Source organism: Ochotona curzoniae, unplaced genomic scaffold (genome assembly GCF_017591425.1).
Source record: "Ochotona curzoniae isolate NIBS_2020 unplaced genomic scaffold, NIBS_Ocur_1.0 contig_3520, whole genome shotgun sequence".
NCBI classification, from domain to species: Eukaryota; Metazoa; Chordata; class Mammalia; order Lagomorpha; family Ochotonidae; genus Ochotona; species Ochotona curzoniae.
This window is the reverse complement of record NW_024465894.1, coordinates 6648906-6666045: the sequence shown is the minus strand read 5'-3', so window position 1 is coordinate 6666045 and position 17140 is coordinate 6648906. Positions and strand designations below refer to the sequence as shown.

General features: G+C 46.6%; 1 protein-coding gene and 1 long non-coding RNA gene across 2 annotated transcripts; both read right to left on the bottom strand.

Moving 5' to 3' along the window:
• Positions 1-269: 269 nt before the first annotated feature.
• Positions 270-11696, bottom strand: WFDC8 (WAP four-disulfide core domain 8). Its single transcript, XM_040981236.1, has 7 exons — positions 11581-11696; positions 8591-8700; positions 7823-7963; positions 5279-5446; positions 3837-3977; positions 2475-2617; positions 270-284 (listed from the first exon to the last, which is right to left on the bottom strand). Exons 1-7 carry the CDS (start codon positions 11694-11696, stop codon positions 270-272), a joined length of 834 nt encoding a protein of 277 aa, XP_040837170.1.
• Positions 11697-12951: 1255 nt separating this feature from the next.
• On the bottom strand, positions 12952-14762 carry LOC121157152. The gene is made up of 2 exons (XR_005883988.1): positions 14587-14762; positions 12952-13249 (listed from the first exon to the last, which is right to left on the bottom strand). It is a non-coding gene; the product is annotated as an uncharacterized LOC121157152 (long non-coding RNA).
• Positions 14763-17140: the final 2378 nt, after the last annotated feature.

The window sequence follows — 17140 nt, the reverse complement described above, 5'->3', positions numbered from 1 at the left end:
TTCCTTTTTATCTTCTCTTGGGTTCAGCACAGATCTTTCAACAAAGACTCCAAAGTCAAGATGTTCCCAGAGAGTAATGTGGAGGAAGCATCAAGCTGATAACACACAGGCGTTGTCAAAGCCACAGTGACTTAGAGAGTGGGAGAGAAGTCACAGCTTGCTGAGAGCATCTACCGTCCAATGCTAACCCCTCGCCCTCTTAGAAACGATGAAACGAGGAGACTCACCCGAGACACTTCCACTGAATTAAAATCAACAACACAGTAGCGTCACTGCATAACCAGCTAGGAGGGAGGACCAGTAGAGAAGTTACTGGAAGGAGGGCCTCAGAAAACGTGGGTAGCTTCGTCACAGTCAAGGGAACCACAGCCACTCAGTCAGTGCTGGTAGAGAGATGCTGTTCAGAGAGCAATTGTTAATGCAAGGAGAGGTGAGTGGGGACTGGGGTCCTGGGTGAACGGTGAGCGGACAGACGCACGAATGTACAGACCGAATGGTTGGTGAATAGAAAGGCAGCTAAATATGATTGTGCAAATGAAAATGTTCACCAAAGTTAAAGGCACTAAAATTACATAAAGTACCATATAATCAAAATAGAGAAAACACATCATTTTCATAAAAATGGGAAAATTCACACAAGAGGAGGTAACAGACTGTGAGATGAAGTACTGTTAAGGCATTGACTACACCACCGCACACACGCCTGGTCGAGATGCTTTTGAAGTCGAGTTTTGCATAGCCTTTCAAGCACAGATTAGATACAGCATGAAAAATAGTTCGGTTCAGAGAAGAGGTAGGTAAGCTTCCTGTGTTAGTTTTTTTTTTTTTTTAAAAAAAGTAAGTGCTATGACCCACATAGCAAAAACGAATAGAAACATACCCCATGTGACCAAAATTATTCCAAGGCAAGATGGTTCACCATGTGACAGTTTAATAATATGTTTATGTTAAGTTGTTGTGTCAAAAAGAAGGAAGAGAGAAATCGATGACTAGACGCTTCAGTGGTGTCTGACAAAATTCAGCACTCATTTTCAGGAACCGCTATAAATGGATGACCAGATAGCCCGAGTGCAATGCAAGGCATTTTTCCACAATTCAATAACAAACATGTTTTTATGCAGCAGTCACCTTTAACTATAAATATGGAACCCTAGAGGTGGGTCTTTGCTGAGCAGTTAAACCGCCACACGGGACACCGGGGTTCCTTTGTCAAGAGTGCCTGGGTTGAAGTTCGGACTCGCATCTCCATCCCAGCCACCTGCCAATGCACACCTAGGGATGCAGCAGGTGGTGGGGTGAGTACCTGAGTTCCTGTGCCACAGGAACAGACCCAGACCAAGTCCTTGAGTGTTCTGGGAATTTGGGAGAATAAATCATTTGCTAGGAGATTCTCTTTCTCTCTTTCAAATAAATAGATGGATATTTTAAAGATACAATAAAATAGTTTTGAATTCGTTTATTTAGTACTCAAATCAAATTTCCTATGTAAATATTATATACGTGTGCTTTTACAAGCTATTTTTCTTGAAAGCAGATATTAATATCACATGAGGATCATGACTGGGATTATAGCATAAAGAAAGAAGGGCATATTATTATGTAAAAGGCACAGTTCATGACGACGTAAAGGCACGCCAATACCTATATACCGAATCACGTGACATCCACACGATGTTTCGTTGTCTGGATGTTAACTTCCACACACGAGAGATGCAGAATTTGTCCTTTGGGGGAGGTCTGAATTATCTTAGCATGATGATCTCCCATTCCATCATTCTTGTTGCAAATGCCATTTCACTCTTTTTTCATGGCTGAGTAATAGTCCATCATATATATAAATCACATTCTCTTTTCCATTCCTCAGTTAAAGGACATTCAGGTTGATTGAATATCTTTGCTACTGTGAAAAATAAAATAAAATAAGGAGCTATGCAGTAATAGATCCCACTACCTTTATTTTCAAAGTTATTTCATAATCCTATATAACATAAGAAGATAAGAAAACCAAGTCAGAAAGTTCAAAAAAGAAAAGCCAAATACACCATCACATTAAGATAATATGATTATATCTAAAACCACAATACTCCAGTAGTAATACTGTTATACCTAAAGAGCTAATTTGGGGGACCACCATAGCGTAACAGGCTAAGCTTGTAGTTGTAGTGTCCGCATCCCATATGGGGTACTGGTTCGAGTCCCAGCTGCCTCACTTCTCCCCTGCAGCCGTGTGGGAGACGCTAGAGAAGCTACTGGCTCCTGGCTATATATCAACCCAGCTCTGGCTGTAGCAGCTTCGGGGAGTAAACCAGCAGATGGAAAATGTCTGGTTCTCCTTCAAATCTGCTTTTCAAATAAAAAGATTTTCTTTTTCAAAAAAGCTAATTTGGCAAAGTATATACAAAACAAGGAAGAATGCGAGACTCTCATTAGACTACTCACAGCGAACTGTGGCGATGGGGACATTTCCCACTTACCGCTTGGATTTTGGGTTCCAGACACCGCAGCCCGCAGTACAAGCAGCACTTCTGATGCAGCGGGCAGTCGTCGTCTTGCAGGCACATGGGCTCACTGATCTGGCCACATTCTTTGGGCCTCTGAGGGCAGAAACCCAGTTTACCTTGAGGAGGTAAAATACCATACAATCTTCATCACTTGAGACAAACTTGGGGTACCCCAAATGGTTCTGTTCTGATTAACCCTCTTTCCTCTCCTCCTATGGCAACAGTGGAGTGGGGGAGGCTGAATATCAACTCTCTGGAGTTGACAATTTGAAGAGCATCCAAAAAGTGCTATCGTCTCAGACTTTTCCAATCTGTTAGGATCCCTGTTGGCCCCAACAGAGCTCACGGATCTCAATTCTTTAACCCACTGAGTGCCCAGAACTTCCTCCTCCCTTAATTAGAGTTGAGGATCACGTAAGGGGAAATGAGCCATCTTAGGCCAGCAGAAACACTGAAGTTGAAAAAGGCTACCATACTCCTAGCACTCTCACACTTCAAACACCAGCAGTTCCCGGAGCCATGTTGGGGGATGTGTCCTTTCAGCCTTAGACGTGTGAAAGTCAGTGTCTACCACAAAAGCACACGGCACGTCGGTCTGTCTTGTAGGATGTGGTTGTGAAGCGCCAGCTCTGGAGTTCTGTGCAGACACGCGGGCTTACTAGGAAAACGTCAAGTGCTTATGATGCGTGTGTGCTAGTGTGTGTATGCGAGGGATGCCACCTTGCAGTTCCCTAAAGAATGAGACTCAGAACAAATATGCTCTATTGAGGAAGAATTGAGGGTTGAGGGCCCAGTGCGGTAGTCTAGCGGCTGGGGTCCTTGCCTTACAGGCGCTGGGATCCTGGGTCTAGTTCCAGTGGCCCTGCTCCCCATTCAGCTCCCTGCCTGTGGCCTGGGAGGGCAGTGGAGGATGGCCCAAAGCCTTTGGGATCCTGCACCCATATGGGAGACCCAGAAGAGGCTCCTGGCTTCGGATTGGCTCAGCTCCGGCCATGGCGACCACTTGGGAAGTAAATCAGTGGCTGGAGGATCTTCCTCTCTATCTCTCCTCCTCTCTGTATATCTGACTTTGCAATAAAAATAAAACGAATCTTTTAAAAAAAAATGGAGGGTGGAATCACACGTGGTTGGCTTGGGGGAACAGCCCACTAGCATCAGGTCAGTGTGGGGGCACAGATCGGATGTTGAAAGGGGACATGTTTCCTATAGATCTCAACAATCAGTCAATCCAAGGGCCACATGAGGATCAAGGGTCTCCCACTCCCATTCAGTAGGAAAGACAGTATCCTTGGAATATGCCCTGCAGGATTTGGGAGGTGTATCCCCAGTTCTCACCTGACCATGCCTTGGCACAAATAGGACCACAAGTGGTTTCACAGCATTTTTCTCTGTCGGAGCAATCAACGTCATTCATACACAATGGTGGACACTCCATGCGGGAACCAGAAGGGAAGAAAGGGCACTGTCCAATCTTGACTAACACAAAAGCAGACATGAGCTCTGGCCGACACCATCCCACGTGCCACCCTTCCAATGGCTGTGGCTGTTTCTGAAACTCGGTTCACCATTTCCTGAGCAGACCCCAGCATTGCTCAGGGCTTATCCCCATCCCTTCAGGGCTTATAGCAGAAAGAACACTTGGCTTGGAGTCTGAAGTCCCAGCTGGGGCCCCAGAGTAGCACATTAAGCTGCAGAAGCTGCCAACATTCCATATGCCATTCCCTGGTTCGCATCCCTGCTGCCCTACTTCCCATCTAGCTCCTTACTTATGGCCTGGGAAAGCAACAGAGGATGGCTCAGGTCCCTGGGCCCCTACACCAACATGGGAGACCCCGACGAAGCTCCAGGCTCCTAGCTTTGGATCAGTTCAGCTCTGGTCCTTGAGGCTATTTGGGGAGTAAATCATCGGATGGAAGATCTTCCTGTCTCTCCTCTCTGTATATCTACCACAAGATCACCTTGATCTGTCAGAGACGTTGAGTCCATGAAGTTAAAACTCCAGTTGTACCCCTTGGGCAGCTAACTGTCCCTCTCTAACTCCGTGTCCTCATCTGTCAGGTAGTGCTCATGGCACATTTCCCAGCCTGCCCCATGGAACCTGAGGTCAAAATTCCAGCGCTGACTTAGCAAGCACACAGTGCTGCACTGCAAGGATCAGAGGTCCTAGTCTCATTCATAGCCATGGGGACCAGCAAAATGTGGCAAGTCTTTATCTTTGAGCCCCTATAATCCTACCAACAACACAATGAGGTATCTGCCATTATTTCAGTATTACAGAGGAGGGAAGCGAGGACTTTAATTCAGTGCACTTGCCTCCTAAGCTTTTTAAGACTGTCCTCTTACATTACTGATGATGGTCATGGTGCTAAATAATTCAGCTCCGGCCTTCACCATCACCCCACCCATGCTCTTCTCCATGTGGAGTGTCCTGGCCTGCCTGCGCTGGGGGATGCGCAGTGGGTGGATGTGATAAGGAAATGCCTTCCTCCAAGCAGGTCGACCTTGACTTTCCCACTGGCCAACATTTGCTTTACAGGAACTGTCTCATTTTTGCTGAAAAACCTCCATCAGAAAAATGCCATTATTCTCCCCCATTTAGTACATAAGCAAACTGAAACTCATTACTGGGGCAACTGGGCCGGACCTCCCATCCGGTGCCTAACGGAGCTCTGGCTTGAGCCAAGGAAGTTTTACCCCAAACCCTGAGTGTCTGACTCTACCCACACACTATTTCTAGTACAACCTGGACCTCAGGCTGCCAAGGCCATGGTCCTCACCAGTATTCTTGCAGGCTTTCTGGCAGTCGGCATTGGTGGGGAAGTTGTTGGCGTTCCCAAGGCAGCCTCCGTATAAAAAGAGTTTGCACTCTTGATGTTCATAGTCAAAATACCAGTGCCACCTCTTGTTGTGACAGGGTCCTGGCTCAGGGGCCAGTGTGCAGGGTTCTGAAAGCAAGAAGCAAATAAAAGGGACAGATGAAAGGAAGACATGTCAGGCTCCCAGTCCAGATCCGGTGTTTCACCCAAGTTATAGACGACGCCACAGGGGCTGGCGCGTAGTGACCAAAATGCTGCTTGGGATGCCTGCCTCCCACGCTGCAGTGCCTGGGTTGGCGCTGTGCCTTTGTGTTTGATTCCAGCTTCCTGTTAGGGTGCAGAAGGGATGGCGCAAGCAACCAGGCTCTCTGCCATCCCCGTGGGGTATCTGGATTGAGTGCCAGGCTTTAGGTGTCAGCCTATCCCAGCCTCAGTTTTTGTGGGCACTTGGGGGAGGCAATCCATGGATGGAAGACCTCTCTGTGTCACCCTTGTTCTCTTTCTGCTATTCAAATAAATAAAATAGCGCTTTTTCAATAACACTCTTCAGCCAGGAAAAAGGCATAGGTTCTGTTCCTAGCCCTGCTGCTAATACTCTGTGTTTTAGGTCATCTCTGAAAGCCGGGTTCTGCCTTGAAAAGGAAACCAAGAAGAGCATATGAAAACACTCAGGGCTGATCTGTCTTCTCTGACATTCACAGCTGAGCTACTTTGATGCCACTGGACGTAAAATATTTCACAGAGCTGGTGTTGTGGCACAGAAAGTTAAGCTTCAGCTTGCAGTACCGGCATCCCACACGGGACCCAGTTCATATCCCAGCTACTCCACTTCTGATTCAGCTCCCTGTTTATGACCTGGGGAAGCAGTGGGGGAAGGCTTAAGTCATTTGGCTCCTACATGCATGTGAGAGACCCGGAAGAAGGTCCAGGCTTCCAGCTTTGAATCAGTCCAGCTCTGGCTATTGCAGTCATTTGAGGAGTGAGCCAGTTAATGGAAGATGTCTCTCTCTCTCTCAGATCTTTCTCTCTGATTGCTCCTCTCTCTCTAATTGTGCCTTGCAAATAAAAATAAACATTAAAAAAGCGTACATAGGACTTCCACAGGAAGTGAAGAAAATTCAGCTCACTGGGAAACGCAGCAGATACAACACACTTCTCTTTCCTGGTTAACAGAAGTGGCTTATACCTTACCTATTAATGACAGCTTTTTAAATTTAATTGGAAAGTAAGATATACAGAGCGGAGGAGAGAGAGAGAGAGGAAGATCTTCCATTCACTTATTCACCGCCCAAGCAGCCACAATGGCCAGAGCAGAGCCAATCCAAAGCCAGGAGCCAGGAGCCTAGAGCCTCTTCCAGATCTCTCACGAAGGTGCAGGGTCCCAAGGCTTTGGGCCATCCTCGACTGCTTTCCCAGGCCACAAGCAGGGAGTTGGATGGAAAGCGGTATCTCCAGGATTAGAACTGGCGCCCATATGGGATCCTGGTGCATGCAAGGTGAGGACTTTAGCCATTAGGCTACTGCACCAGGCCCACTAATCACAGCTTTAAGCTCACTTTACAGTGCCCTTGCCATGGAGAAGATTCACAGAGATGCCCAGCCACAGGGTTACACTTACACTATGAGGGCTCCTAATCTTTGGAATCCCTTCACTTGTTTTAAAATGTTCATTTGTTTGAAAGGCATAGAAATAGACAGAGGGGAAATGGAGAGAGAGATCTCCCATTCATTGGCTTGTCCCTCCAAGTGGCCAGTGTAGTCAGGCCAAGGTCTGGAGCACAGAACTCAACCAAGGCACCTTACATGGGCAGCAAAGACCCAACCTGCTGTCTTGGAGTGCACAATGGCACAAAGTTGGACTGTGGAGCAGAACTGGCATCCCAGCTTAGACACTCCGATACAGGATGTGACCACCACAGAGCTCAGCCCCCTCAGGTTCTTCCTCCAAATTTACACGAGTTTCTGTAGAGTCATATCCTCCGTGGTTCTCTAAGGTGACTACTCTCACTGCAACGAGCAATAAATTCAATTTTTTCAACTGCAGGTATGGTCTAAGTGGGCTTTGTCGACAAGGTATTGACAGTTGGTATCAGTTGACTGAATGAGCAAATTTTTGTAGAATTCAGTTCTCCAACAGTTTCAGTCCACCACCCCCCCCCCAAAAAAACCCTCCTTGAAGACCAAAAAGTTCAAAACCAACCCCAGTACTTAAACTGATTGAGGTCGGCTGCCTTGCCAACCACAGTCTCTCTCACACAGTAGGCATGTCAACAGTCAGCCATTAGTGAATGATTGAACAGTGGGCTAAAGAAGACTGGCATCAATTCATCCAGTTATGGGCACCATGCCTGGACTCATGGTTTATACTTGAGAATCGAGGAAGAAAGGGATTAAGGATGGAAAAGGTATGAACGCAGGCCTCTTGGTCTGCCGTGCAGAGCACTCGCTCAGCCGGTGCTGGCCAGGGCGAGAAGTGGGAAACTTCACAGGGCACAATGCCCCTACCTTGGAATGGATCCAGACACTTCTTCTTACAGGCGAAGTAGCAGCACTTCAGGTATTCCTTGCAGTGGAAATCCGTTTTGCATGAGCCCAGAACTTTAGTTTTACAAGTGAGTCTGTCCTTGGGGCATAATCCTGGCTTACCTGCAAAAAAAAAAAAGTCCAAGTGGACATTGGTTGAAAGTTTTAGCTCTTCTCCTCCCGGGCCAGAGGCAGGGAGTGGGGTTCTCCCAACATCGACTTCTACCTGTCCTGCTGATTTTAGAGATCAGACGGGCGTCTTACAAGTCTTCACTAACTCAAACGAACCTGAATCAGAAATGCACAGGCAGACAGAAGGAGAACATCTTTGGAGGATTTCCCTCTCTGTTCTGGAAGCCTAAGATTCTGTCGCTTAACTCCTCTGCCTCTCGCATCTTAGTTAGAAGGAAAAATCAGCGTGGAGTAGTGGCGCTATTGTGGATATAGGAATTGGGAAATCTGACTTTAGCACCTGACAGCCGGTAAACTCAGGGAGGACCAATCTAAATTCAGTTGTGCGACTTGTAAATTACCTCTAACTCCAGGTGATCATTTGGGGGGGGGGGCGGGCGTGCAGGGAAGACAGGTGAGAGAAGACTGGAGGGCCCAGGGTGGCAAGCAGGGGAGCTTTGTATTTCTGAATCCACAGTAATGGTGTCCTTCTTCAACACCAGTCCTTGCCGCACGTCCAGCCCCCGGTTCCCAAGGCTATTGCCTAAGGAAGAATGGCCACAGCTCCTTAGAACCCACTTGTCATTCTCCTAGGTGGTGATGCGGAAGTCTGCTCTAGAGGCAGGAAGAGAAGCAGCAGGAGGGCCACGTTCTTGCAGGAGAGGGGCGTGCCGTCCAGAGGAGAGTACCTGTGAAGGGGGATAGGGGCAAAGTGAGGCAGACTCCTGAGAGAGACCCAATACAGGGTGGGAGGAGCCCAAGCAATGATGTGCCAGATGGTCTAAGTTCACGGAGGAGACCACCAAGATCCTGAGTGGGAAGAGGGTTTGTCTGAGGTCAGGTGGGTGAGTTAGGGCAAGCCTGAGGCAGGCAGGTGCCTCCCCGTGCTGCACTTTGTCCTTGGCAGACACCTGCCCACTGTACTGCTCCCAGATCCACGCCTGACTGATCACAGGAACCTCTTGGGAACAGCTGCATAATTGCAGAGTTGATTGGCTCACGGTCACCTGGAAGGCAACCCCAGACCCAGGCAAGAGCCTTTTACTCCTCCCTACAGACCCAGGTGGCTGGAATCTGTCAGACTCTCCTGGGTCTGGTGTTCCAGGAGCAAAAATGATCCCCGATGACCACGGGTTAACAAAGAGATTCCTCATCCAAGCCAGGGATCTTCTGATAGCGTCGGACAACCGGATAGACACAACACACAGGAGAGAGAGGCAGAGAGAGAGATTAAAGAGGGAAAGAGAACTGTATGACAGGTGTGCATCTGTATTGGTGAAACTTGCTCAAGCTTAAAGCCATACAAATACATGGGAATAGCATTTCCAGAGCTCCTGAAGTCATAGTATGTGTCTAATTAAAGATTTATGGCAATTTATTCTCCAATTCGCCAATCCATCCCCCTTTTTCTTTTTTCCCCTAGAAATTTATTCCTGTGTTCTCCCAAATTTTTACCACAGACTCTGGAATTTTCCATAATAATAATAATTACGACCTCAAACCAGTAACCTTGACTTTGATCCTGGCTTGGTCATGTATAATTGCAGCCTATCTTGGATCTCAGTTTCCTCATCTGGAAAATGGGAACAACGCAGCCCACTGGGCAGTGTCCCAGTGATTGCGAAGATTAAAACGAGTCCTTACTTTATCTTTGCTCCATCTCAGACCTAGTGAAGTTTAACCCAAACACTAAGTTTTCCACCATCCCACACATTGCATTAAATCTTCACCATCCCCGCTGAATCCTACAGCTCTGAGTTCCAAACAAAGGAAGGATTCCTGAATTAGCATTCAGAAAGGCAATGGTTTCCACAGGGATGTATGTCACATTTGTTTGAATTGAAAAATGAAGTCAGTTTTCTAGTGGAAGGAGGAGAATCTGCTTTGGGTGACTAAAGTATTGGATTTGCCAATTTATCAGGTAAGATATCGATATTAAATATGTATCCACTTAAACCATGAAATGAAAGTATTTTATCAAACATTTATCAAGGGACTATCAAAAGTAATAATACCCATAATACAGAAAAAATAAAATTATGTGAGCTGCTTACAATAATTAAAGGTGTAGTTAACAACCTCATTAATCACTTGATGAATTCTAATAAACATTACTTCCAAACTTTCTAGAAATTAAAGGAATCACTTGTATTTGTGGTTGATATCCTAGCTACTAGGAAACAAGTTCTTTTGTAAGTATTGGTTTCCAATTTGATACCTTCAAGAAAATGGAAGACAAGGTTAACCAAGCTTTTAATACCTAAATAATATCTTTAAAATAATTTTAATGAGAGTATTGTATGAGTTTGGGCAATTTACTAGAAGTTCACAGAACCAAATTATGTGCTAAAACAAAGCTTGATATTTTCCCATGTATTTACGTATCAGTTACTGATATATTACCAGAACAGTCTTATCAAGAGAATGTTGTTGGCACATTGTTAGTTTATTTCATTGCATGATGATTGTCTAATTGTTTCAATAATTTACAGATTAAGAAGCCACCCCACAAAATAAAAAACTATTCCTGGATAATTATGGTCATAGTAAATGGAAAAATTAAATTTTAGCTTATGTACATATTTTACTCATAGCTAAATGATAATGGCCTAAATAAAAGACTTTGGGGCATAGGACTGTATTTCACCAGATTTGAAATATCTATGGTATAGATGGTTTGGAGCTATGATTGAAGGAAAGAAAAACTTCTAAATTCTCTAGAATTTTTTTTCAGATATTTTCAGATGCATATTATTGTTATCAAATTATTATGGCATTTTGATTTCATAAATTCAGCCAAAAGAGCCAAATGACAGTTTTTAAAAGTAATATTGACAATATTATTTCTGATATATGGATATTCAGTAGGTTGTTAATCCACTCACTAGTTAATTGGCATTTGGGCTGCTTCCAGATTTTTGTAATTATGAATAAATCTTTCACAAACATTTATACACAGACTTTGATGAAATAAATTTAAGAAGACATGAAACAATGAAAAGATATCCCATGTTCATGGATTATATTATTAAAATATATTGTTCAAATGTATATACTACACAGAACCTACCTTTTTGCCATGCTTTCCCAAGATGCTGGACTCGCCCCCTGCTGTAAACTAAGGCGCATTTTGGGATCAGAAGATCCACAGATGGCCAGCAGCAGGAGGAACAGTGCAATTCCCGGACTCTAACCCAGCTGCAGGCAAGTCATCACATCCCATCCCAGCCCTCCCCTTTGTCCCTCCCTGGTGCACACTCAGCCCCAGGTCCTGTTCTCATAGCTGAGAGCTCCTTCCCCATGTCCCTTCCCACCCTAACCAGTGTGACTGCTCAACCAGCAAAGTACCTGTAGCCTGGCCAGGAGAGCTTGAGTACAGCCAGATACACGGGCCCAAGACAGTCACCCCCTGCTAGTGCAGGTAACACCGAGGACTTGTGCTCTTTCTGCACAGGGCGGGCTCTGCCCTCTTGCTCTTCCTCAGCAGACTTGCTCTGCACCCCTAAAATGGACACGTTGCAGGAGCCCCAAGTCTGGAGGGGCTTAGAGGAGTTGTACCTAACACTCACCGCCAACTGGTCACCAGGCTCTTGGCGGTTTGGGCTGATTTTTGCACAGCAGGACACAGAGCGGCCAGCAAGGAGATGCTGGCAAACCAGAACATGTCAAGGTCACAGAGCCTCATGGCAGAGGTCAAGGCACAGCCTGTCTGCGGTTTATTGGTTTTTGTTGAGTGGAGGGAATGGCTGTTTGTTTCTCCCGCCTGTTCTGTATTTAACCGTGGCTGGAAGGGAAAAGGCAGTTTCTACTCTGAGGTAGAGATTGGTCCCCATTCCTCACAACCAAACTAAACCACATACGCTTCCAGAGAGCATGGCCCACAGCAGCTCCCGTCACCACAGTGCAGGGCATTGACCATATGTCCAGCGAGTCTCTGCTTGCTCTGCCCCTCCCTGGTGTCTGCTAGGTTCAGTCTGAAGCGGTCACCACCCTTCCTTGGCCTAAGCAGGTGCACACAGTGACACCCCCTCACCTGCGGGACGGTCCTTACCACTGTCCAGATACCTGGTGCGCACCCTAGAATCTCCTGGAAATTGTTTCTTCTTTCAGAGCAGTATTTTTTAAAAAGAGATTTATTTATTTTTATTGGAAAGGCAGCTATACAGCAGAGAGATGGAGATACAGAGAGGAAGATCTTCTATCCGATGATTCACTCTCCAAACAGCTGCCAACGATCAGAGCTGAGTCAATCCGAAGCCAGGAGCCAGGAGCCTCTTCCAGATCTCCCACACGGGTGCAGGGTCCTAAAGTTTTGGGCTGTCCTTGACTTTTTTCCCAGGCCACAAGCAGGGAGCTGGATGGGAAGTGGAGCAGCCAGGATATGAACTGGTGCCCCTATGGGATCCCAACACGTGCAAGATGAGGACTTTAGCCACTAGGCTACTGTGCTGGGCCCTTCAGAGCAGTGTTTACTTTTGAATACTTCCCACACCTGTTTATCTAAACATTAGATAAATGAAGGTAGCAGTCTGGAAAGCGAGCTTGGATGAAAAGGCCAATAGCATCTCCTTTCAGTGAGACCATTGATGCCTGTTAGGTAAGATTGTGTCTCTGTGGATTAGCCTGTGGAGACCCACCAGAGCCATAGCCCCAAAGCAATGGGAAGAAGGTTTCGTCCATGTATGGCGAACCCAGGGGGCAGTGTTTACTGTAGCCATGCAAACATCCCCCCCTCCCCCTGCACACATGGTCCCTCAGGATGTTCAGCCAGCAGCAGAAATGAGTCGGGTCCAGGAGTCCTGGCTCAGGGGACCAGGCCTCTAAAGGATAAGCAATCAGGAACACAAAAATTAGGGCTCAGGGCCTGGGAGCTTGGGCAAAAGATAGGCAAAGATTCAGGACAGTAAATTATTTCTGGAACTACAGAAGAAGCAGAGGTCTTGGGACATCATGAAAGTTTATTTGGCAAGGACTCCAGGCTGGGTTGCTCCTAGAATGGCTCGGGGAGGAGGGTGGGCAGGTCACAGAGACCTTACCCCCAGGGAGCACGTCCTCCCTCCCAAGCCGGTGGTCCTCATGGCGCCCTCGTGGTGCTCTCCGAGCACCTGCCAGGCAGGAGTCTCCATCTCTCGCCTGGGTGCCAAAAGGCTCAGTCTTCGACAATAGGCTGTTCATTTCCTAGTCCAGCTTGTTGCTCACTGGAAGCGGGAAAGGACAGCAGTTCGGCAGCCACACCATCTGGAGAAACAGGTTTCTGTGAGCTCAGGAGTCCTTCCAAACCCTGGGAGTAGAGGCTCTTCTGTGCTTTGGAGACCACCCCATCAGCCGTCTCCCAGAACGTTTGGAATCCAATCCTCCTAGGGCTCTGAGACTTGGGGAAAGCTTGGGTGCCCAGAAGGGATCGGAGCGCACAGCTGGGGAGGCACAGACAGCTCCTTGTCCCCCCACAGTCTGGAGAGCACGACCTCCGAGAGCGACCCAAGAGGGAAAGAGCTCCTACCGGCTTACTGGGGAAGCATCTGTTCCCGCAGAGGGCGCTGCAGCAGTGCCGGCCTCGCGCACCTTGCCGAGGCTTGGTGGGGAGGCTCAGCTTGGGAGACTTAGAGCAAGTGAGCAGTGACCCCCACGAGAAGAGGATCCCTCACCCACGATCCTCAGGTCGCAGACCCTCAGGTCCCAGGACTCAACTCCAGCCCTCCCTTCCTCTCTCCTGGCCCTGCCACTCCAGCCATGCCCTCAATGAGTTGGGATTCACAAATCCTGTTTCAAATTCTCAGAATAAAGAGTGGGAAATTTTTCTAGATTCCTGTCTTTCTTGACAAGGTAGGAAAAGAGAAATAAAATACTCTCCCCCCCCAAAAAAAACAGCCTTCTGCCCTTCTCATTGGGCTGACTCCACCCTCAAAAACTCAGCCCTTCCTGGAAACCTCTGGCTGGCTATGTGCCCACACCTGCCCTTCAATTCCTCCGCCGATTTCGCCCATTTTACCCCCTTGTTCCAAACGTCTCCCCTTCAAGCAGGCACCTTTCCCTCGTCTTCCCATGCCCAATGTTCTGCAACATTCAATTCCCTTGATTAAAAAAAAAAAAAAAAAGGCAGGGGAGGGACACATGTTTCAAGAAATAGTTAGTGCCCCTTTCCCAATTTTGTATTCAAGTTCCTCACTGTTAATTATGCGGCTGAGCAAAATCCCATACGGCCATCCCAACCCCCACCCCAACTGTGCAGTGTCTCGCGTGCCTCTGGGAGACCCTCAAGTCGGAAAACTAAGCATTCCCTGGCTTAAAAAAAAAAAAAAGAAAGGAAAGGAAAGGAAAGGAAAGAAAAGAAAGAAAAGAAAAGGAAAGAAAAGAAAAGGAAAGAAAAGAAAGAAAAGAAAAGGAAAGGAAAGAAAAGAAAAGAAAAGAAAAGAAAAGAAAAGAAAAGAAAAGAAAAGAAAAGAAAAGAAAAGAAAAGAAAAGAAAAGAAAAGAAAAGGCAGTGTTATCGATGTGTCTGGTCCTTGCAGGCGGGCCAGGGAAAGTTCTGCGGCTTCCTCCCCACGACTCAAATCAGATCCCAGCCAAGACACTTACTGTAATCAGGAAGTTCAATTTCTGGATGAACTCTCTCTTTCCATGTCCCGGACACTGGCAGGACAAGCAGGCAGAGGAGTGTCAGGAACTGGAGAATCAACCACTTCATAGCAGGGTACCAGGGCAGTGGAATGAGGCTGGCAGGAGCCCCAGCAATGGGTCAGGCCCAGCTGGGGGTAGAAGAGGCTGCAGGCGGGGTTGGGAGAGCACCTGACTGGCCTCTCACTGCCCTAGCTCCTTCTGCCTCCTCCTTTCACCGCTCCCTGGCTGACCATTGGTTTTTCATGAAGCATTTTATGTCGCTCATGTCTCCTAAGGATTTCTCTCTACAGAAATTAGTTTCTAACAACTATTTATATATATTTAATTTCTGCTGTTTGAACAAGAGATGAGTATCTGTTACGCATTATCTGCAGAGAGCACCTGTGGATAATTTAGTATACATTCTTCCAGCCCTTGTACATTAGCTGTGTCATATGGTACTATTTTCTTTAAGAACGTTCTTGATTTTCTTTTTCGTTTCTTCAGAGACACATTAGTAATTCAGTAGCGTGTTATTTATTTTCATGGAGTTGTGAATTTCTATTTTTCTTCCCACTGCTGATTTTCACTAAGGGGATATATAGTAACTGTGTAATGGAGGCTATCATATCCAGATGTGAGGATACAATGCAGTATGCATCTCTACTTCCAGATCACAGATGGACTCCCAATGACACTGTGAAATACATCTTGACAATAAGATGCTGGACTCTGCCATCGTCCACGCCTGCAGGACACACTTAAACGAATGAGTGTTTATGAAGAACTATAGTATTGTAACAATATAGGGGATATAAGTGTGTGTGTGAGGGGAGGTTTTGGAGAGGGGTGAGGGAAATCCCAGAGCCTATGGAACTGTATCATAAAATAATAATAAAATGAAAAACATACCTCTTCAAAACTTTATTTTCCCTTTTTCTATTCTTTTATGATTTACTTGCTAAGTATTCTTTACATACACTTGAGTCTTCTGAGAAGTGCATGCACTGCAAATATGTTCTCCCTAGAAAGTTTCTCAGTTCTGTCAAGGCACATATTATTCAACCTAGCAGTTTTGCCTTTGAAAAAATATATTTTCTAATTCTTTATTGAAATGATCAATTTGTGTTCCTGGAGACTTTATATTCATGTCAGTGCATCTGAATGAAAGCAACCACCTCTCCTGGTCATTTCTTCCTGACTTCTTTTTTTTTCCCTCCAACCTTGGTGTTAACAGTGAGAAGGAAAGACAGAGAGGATGTTCCACCCCACGGTTCTCCCCTGCAAAGGCTGCAATGGCCAGAGCTGAGCTAATCCAAGGCCAGGAGCTGGGAGCGTCTTCTGGGCCTCCCACAGTGGGTTTCCAAGACCTTGAAGGCTGTTCTCAGCTCTCCCAGCCATCAGCAGGGCGCTGGATGGGACGCGTCAAGAAGTTGTGTGCACTGCTGGTGCCGTAAGAAGCTTAGTCCACTGTGCCCGGGCACGGGCCCCCTTCTTGATGTTTTACAAAACAAGTCCTTCTCCATTTGGTCCATAGTGAGAAATTCTGAGAGCCTCTGCAACCTTTACCAAGGCTGTATCTTTCCTGTAAATACCTAGAGAGATCTGCTGTTCTTTTTTCAAGTGTTCGTAATCTCTTGCTCCCTCTGGTGTCTGTCTGATGTACCACAGAGTTTTCAAAAACCACCTATCTCTCCTTTTTTTTACCCCTCAGCTTTCCCCCCAGAATCTAGGGATGTGGGGTACCTCAGAACACGTGTCTGTCTCTCAGGCAGTCCCCCAGAGAAATGCGGTTTGGAGCTTTTCCAGTTGTGCTGCACTGAGCCATGGAAAGGGTTATGGGTGAGACAAAGCCCCAAGCTTCCTCCGAGCTCCTGGGGAGCTGGCGTCGCACTGGCCCTGAATGATCGACCCTGCACTTCTCACCCATGCAACAATTCCACATCCTGTTGTTAACCCGACCCACTTCATCCTGAGGATGCTCTGCTTGATTGACAGTTTTAATCCATTTCTATTTAAAGGTTCTTTGCTGTTTCCTGATGTCTTCTACCTACCTTGCTCTTGAGTTCCTCCATTGTCATTCTTGCTGTGTTTCTTTTTTCCCCCCACTATACCACCTTGATTCCCCTTCAGTCTACTTTTTTTTTTTATCTTTGAGAGTTTTCTTCTTAGGGAGGGCCACTCTGAGCCAGTGATTCTGCTTAGGCATTTCAGTTTGGAGTGGGGACGGCTCATGTAGAGAGGAGCCAATTCTGTCAAGAAATGGAATAGCTAAGAAAGTCTGGAGTAGTTCAGACAGACTTTGGGGTGGTGAGGGTCTGCTTGATTTACACGTGCACACACAATAAAGATGTTTAACAAAAGGATGCTTTGGCTGCTTATTCAATAGGATCTCCACACCACCTCTCACCTGTCTACCCATGCCCCTCCCCCAGAGGCACTGGCTAGCCAGTGGCTGAGCCCTGCATGGAGTTGGTTGGCTCCCATCAGCTCCTATAGCAGTCTCCATCCTTCCCCCACCAAACCCACACAC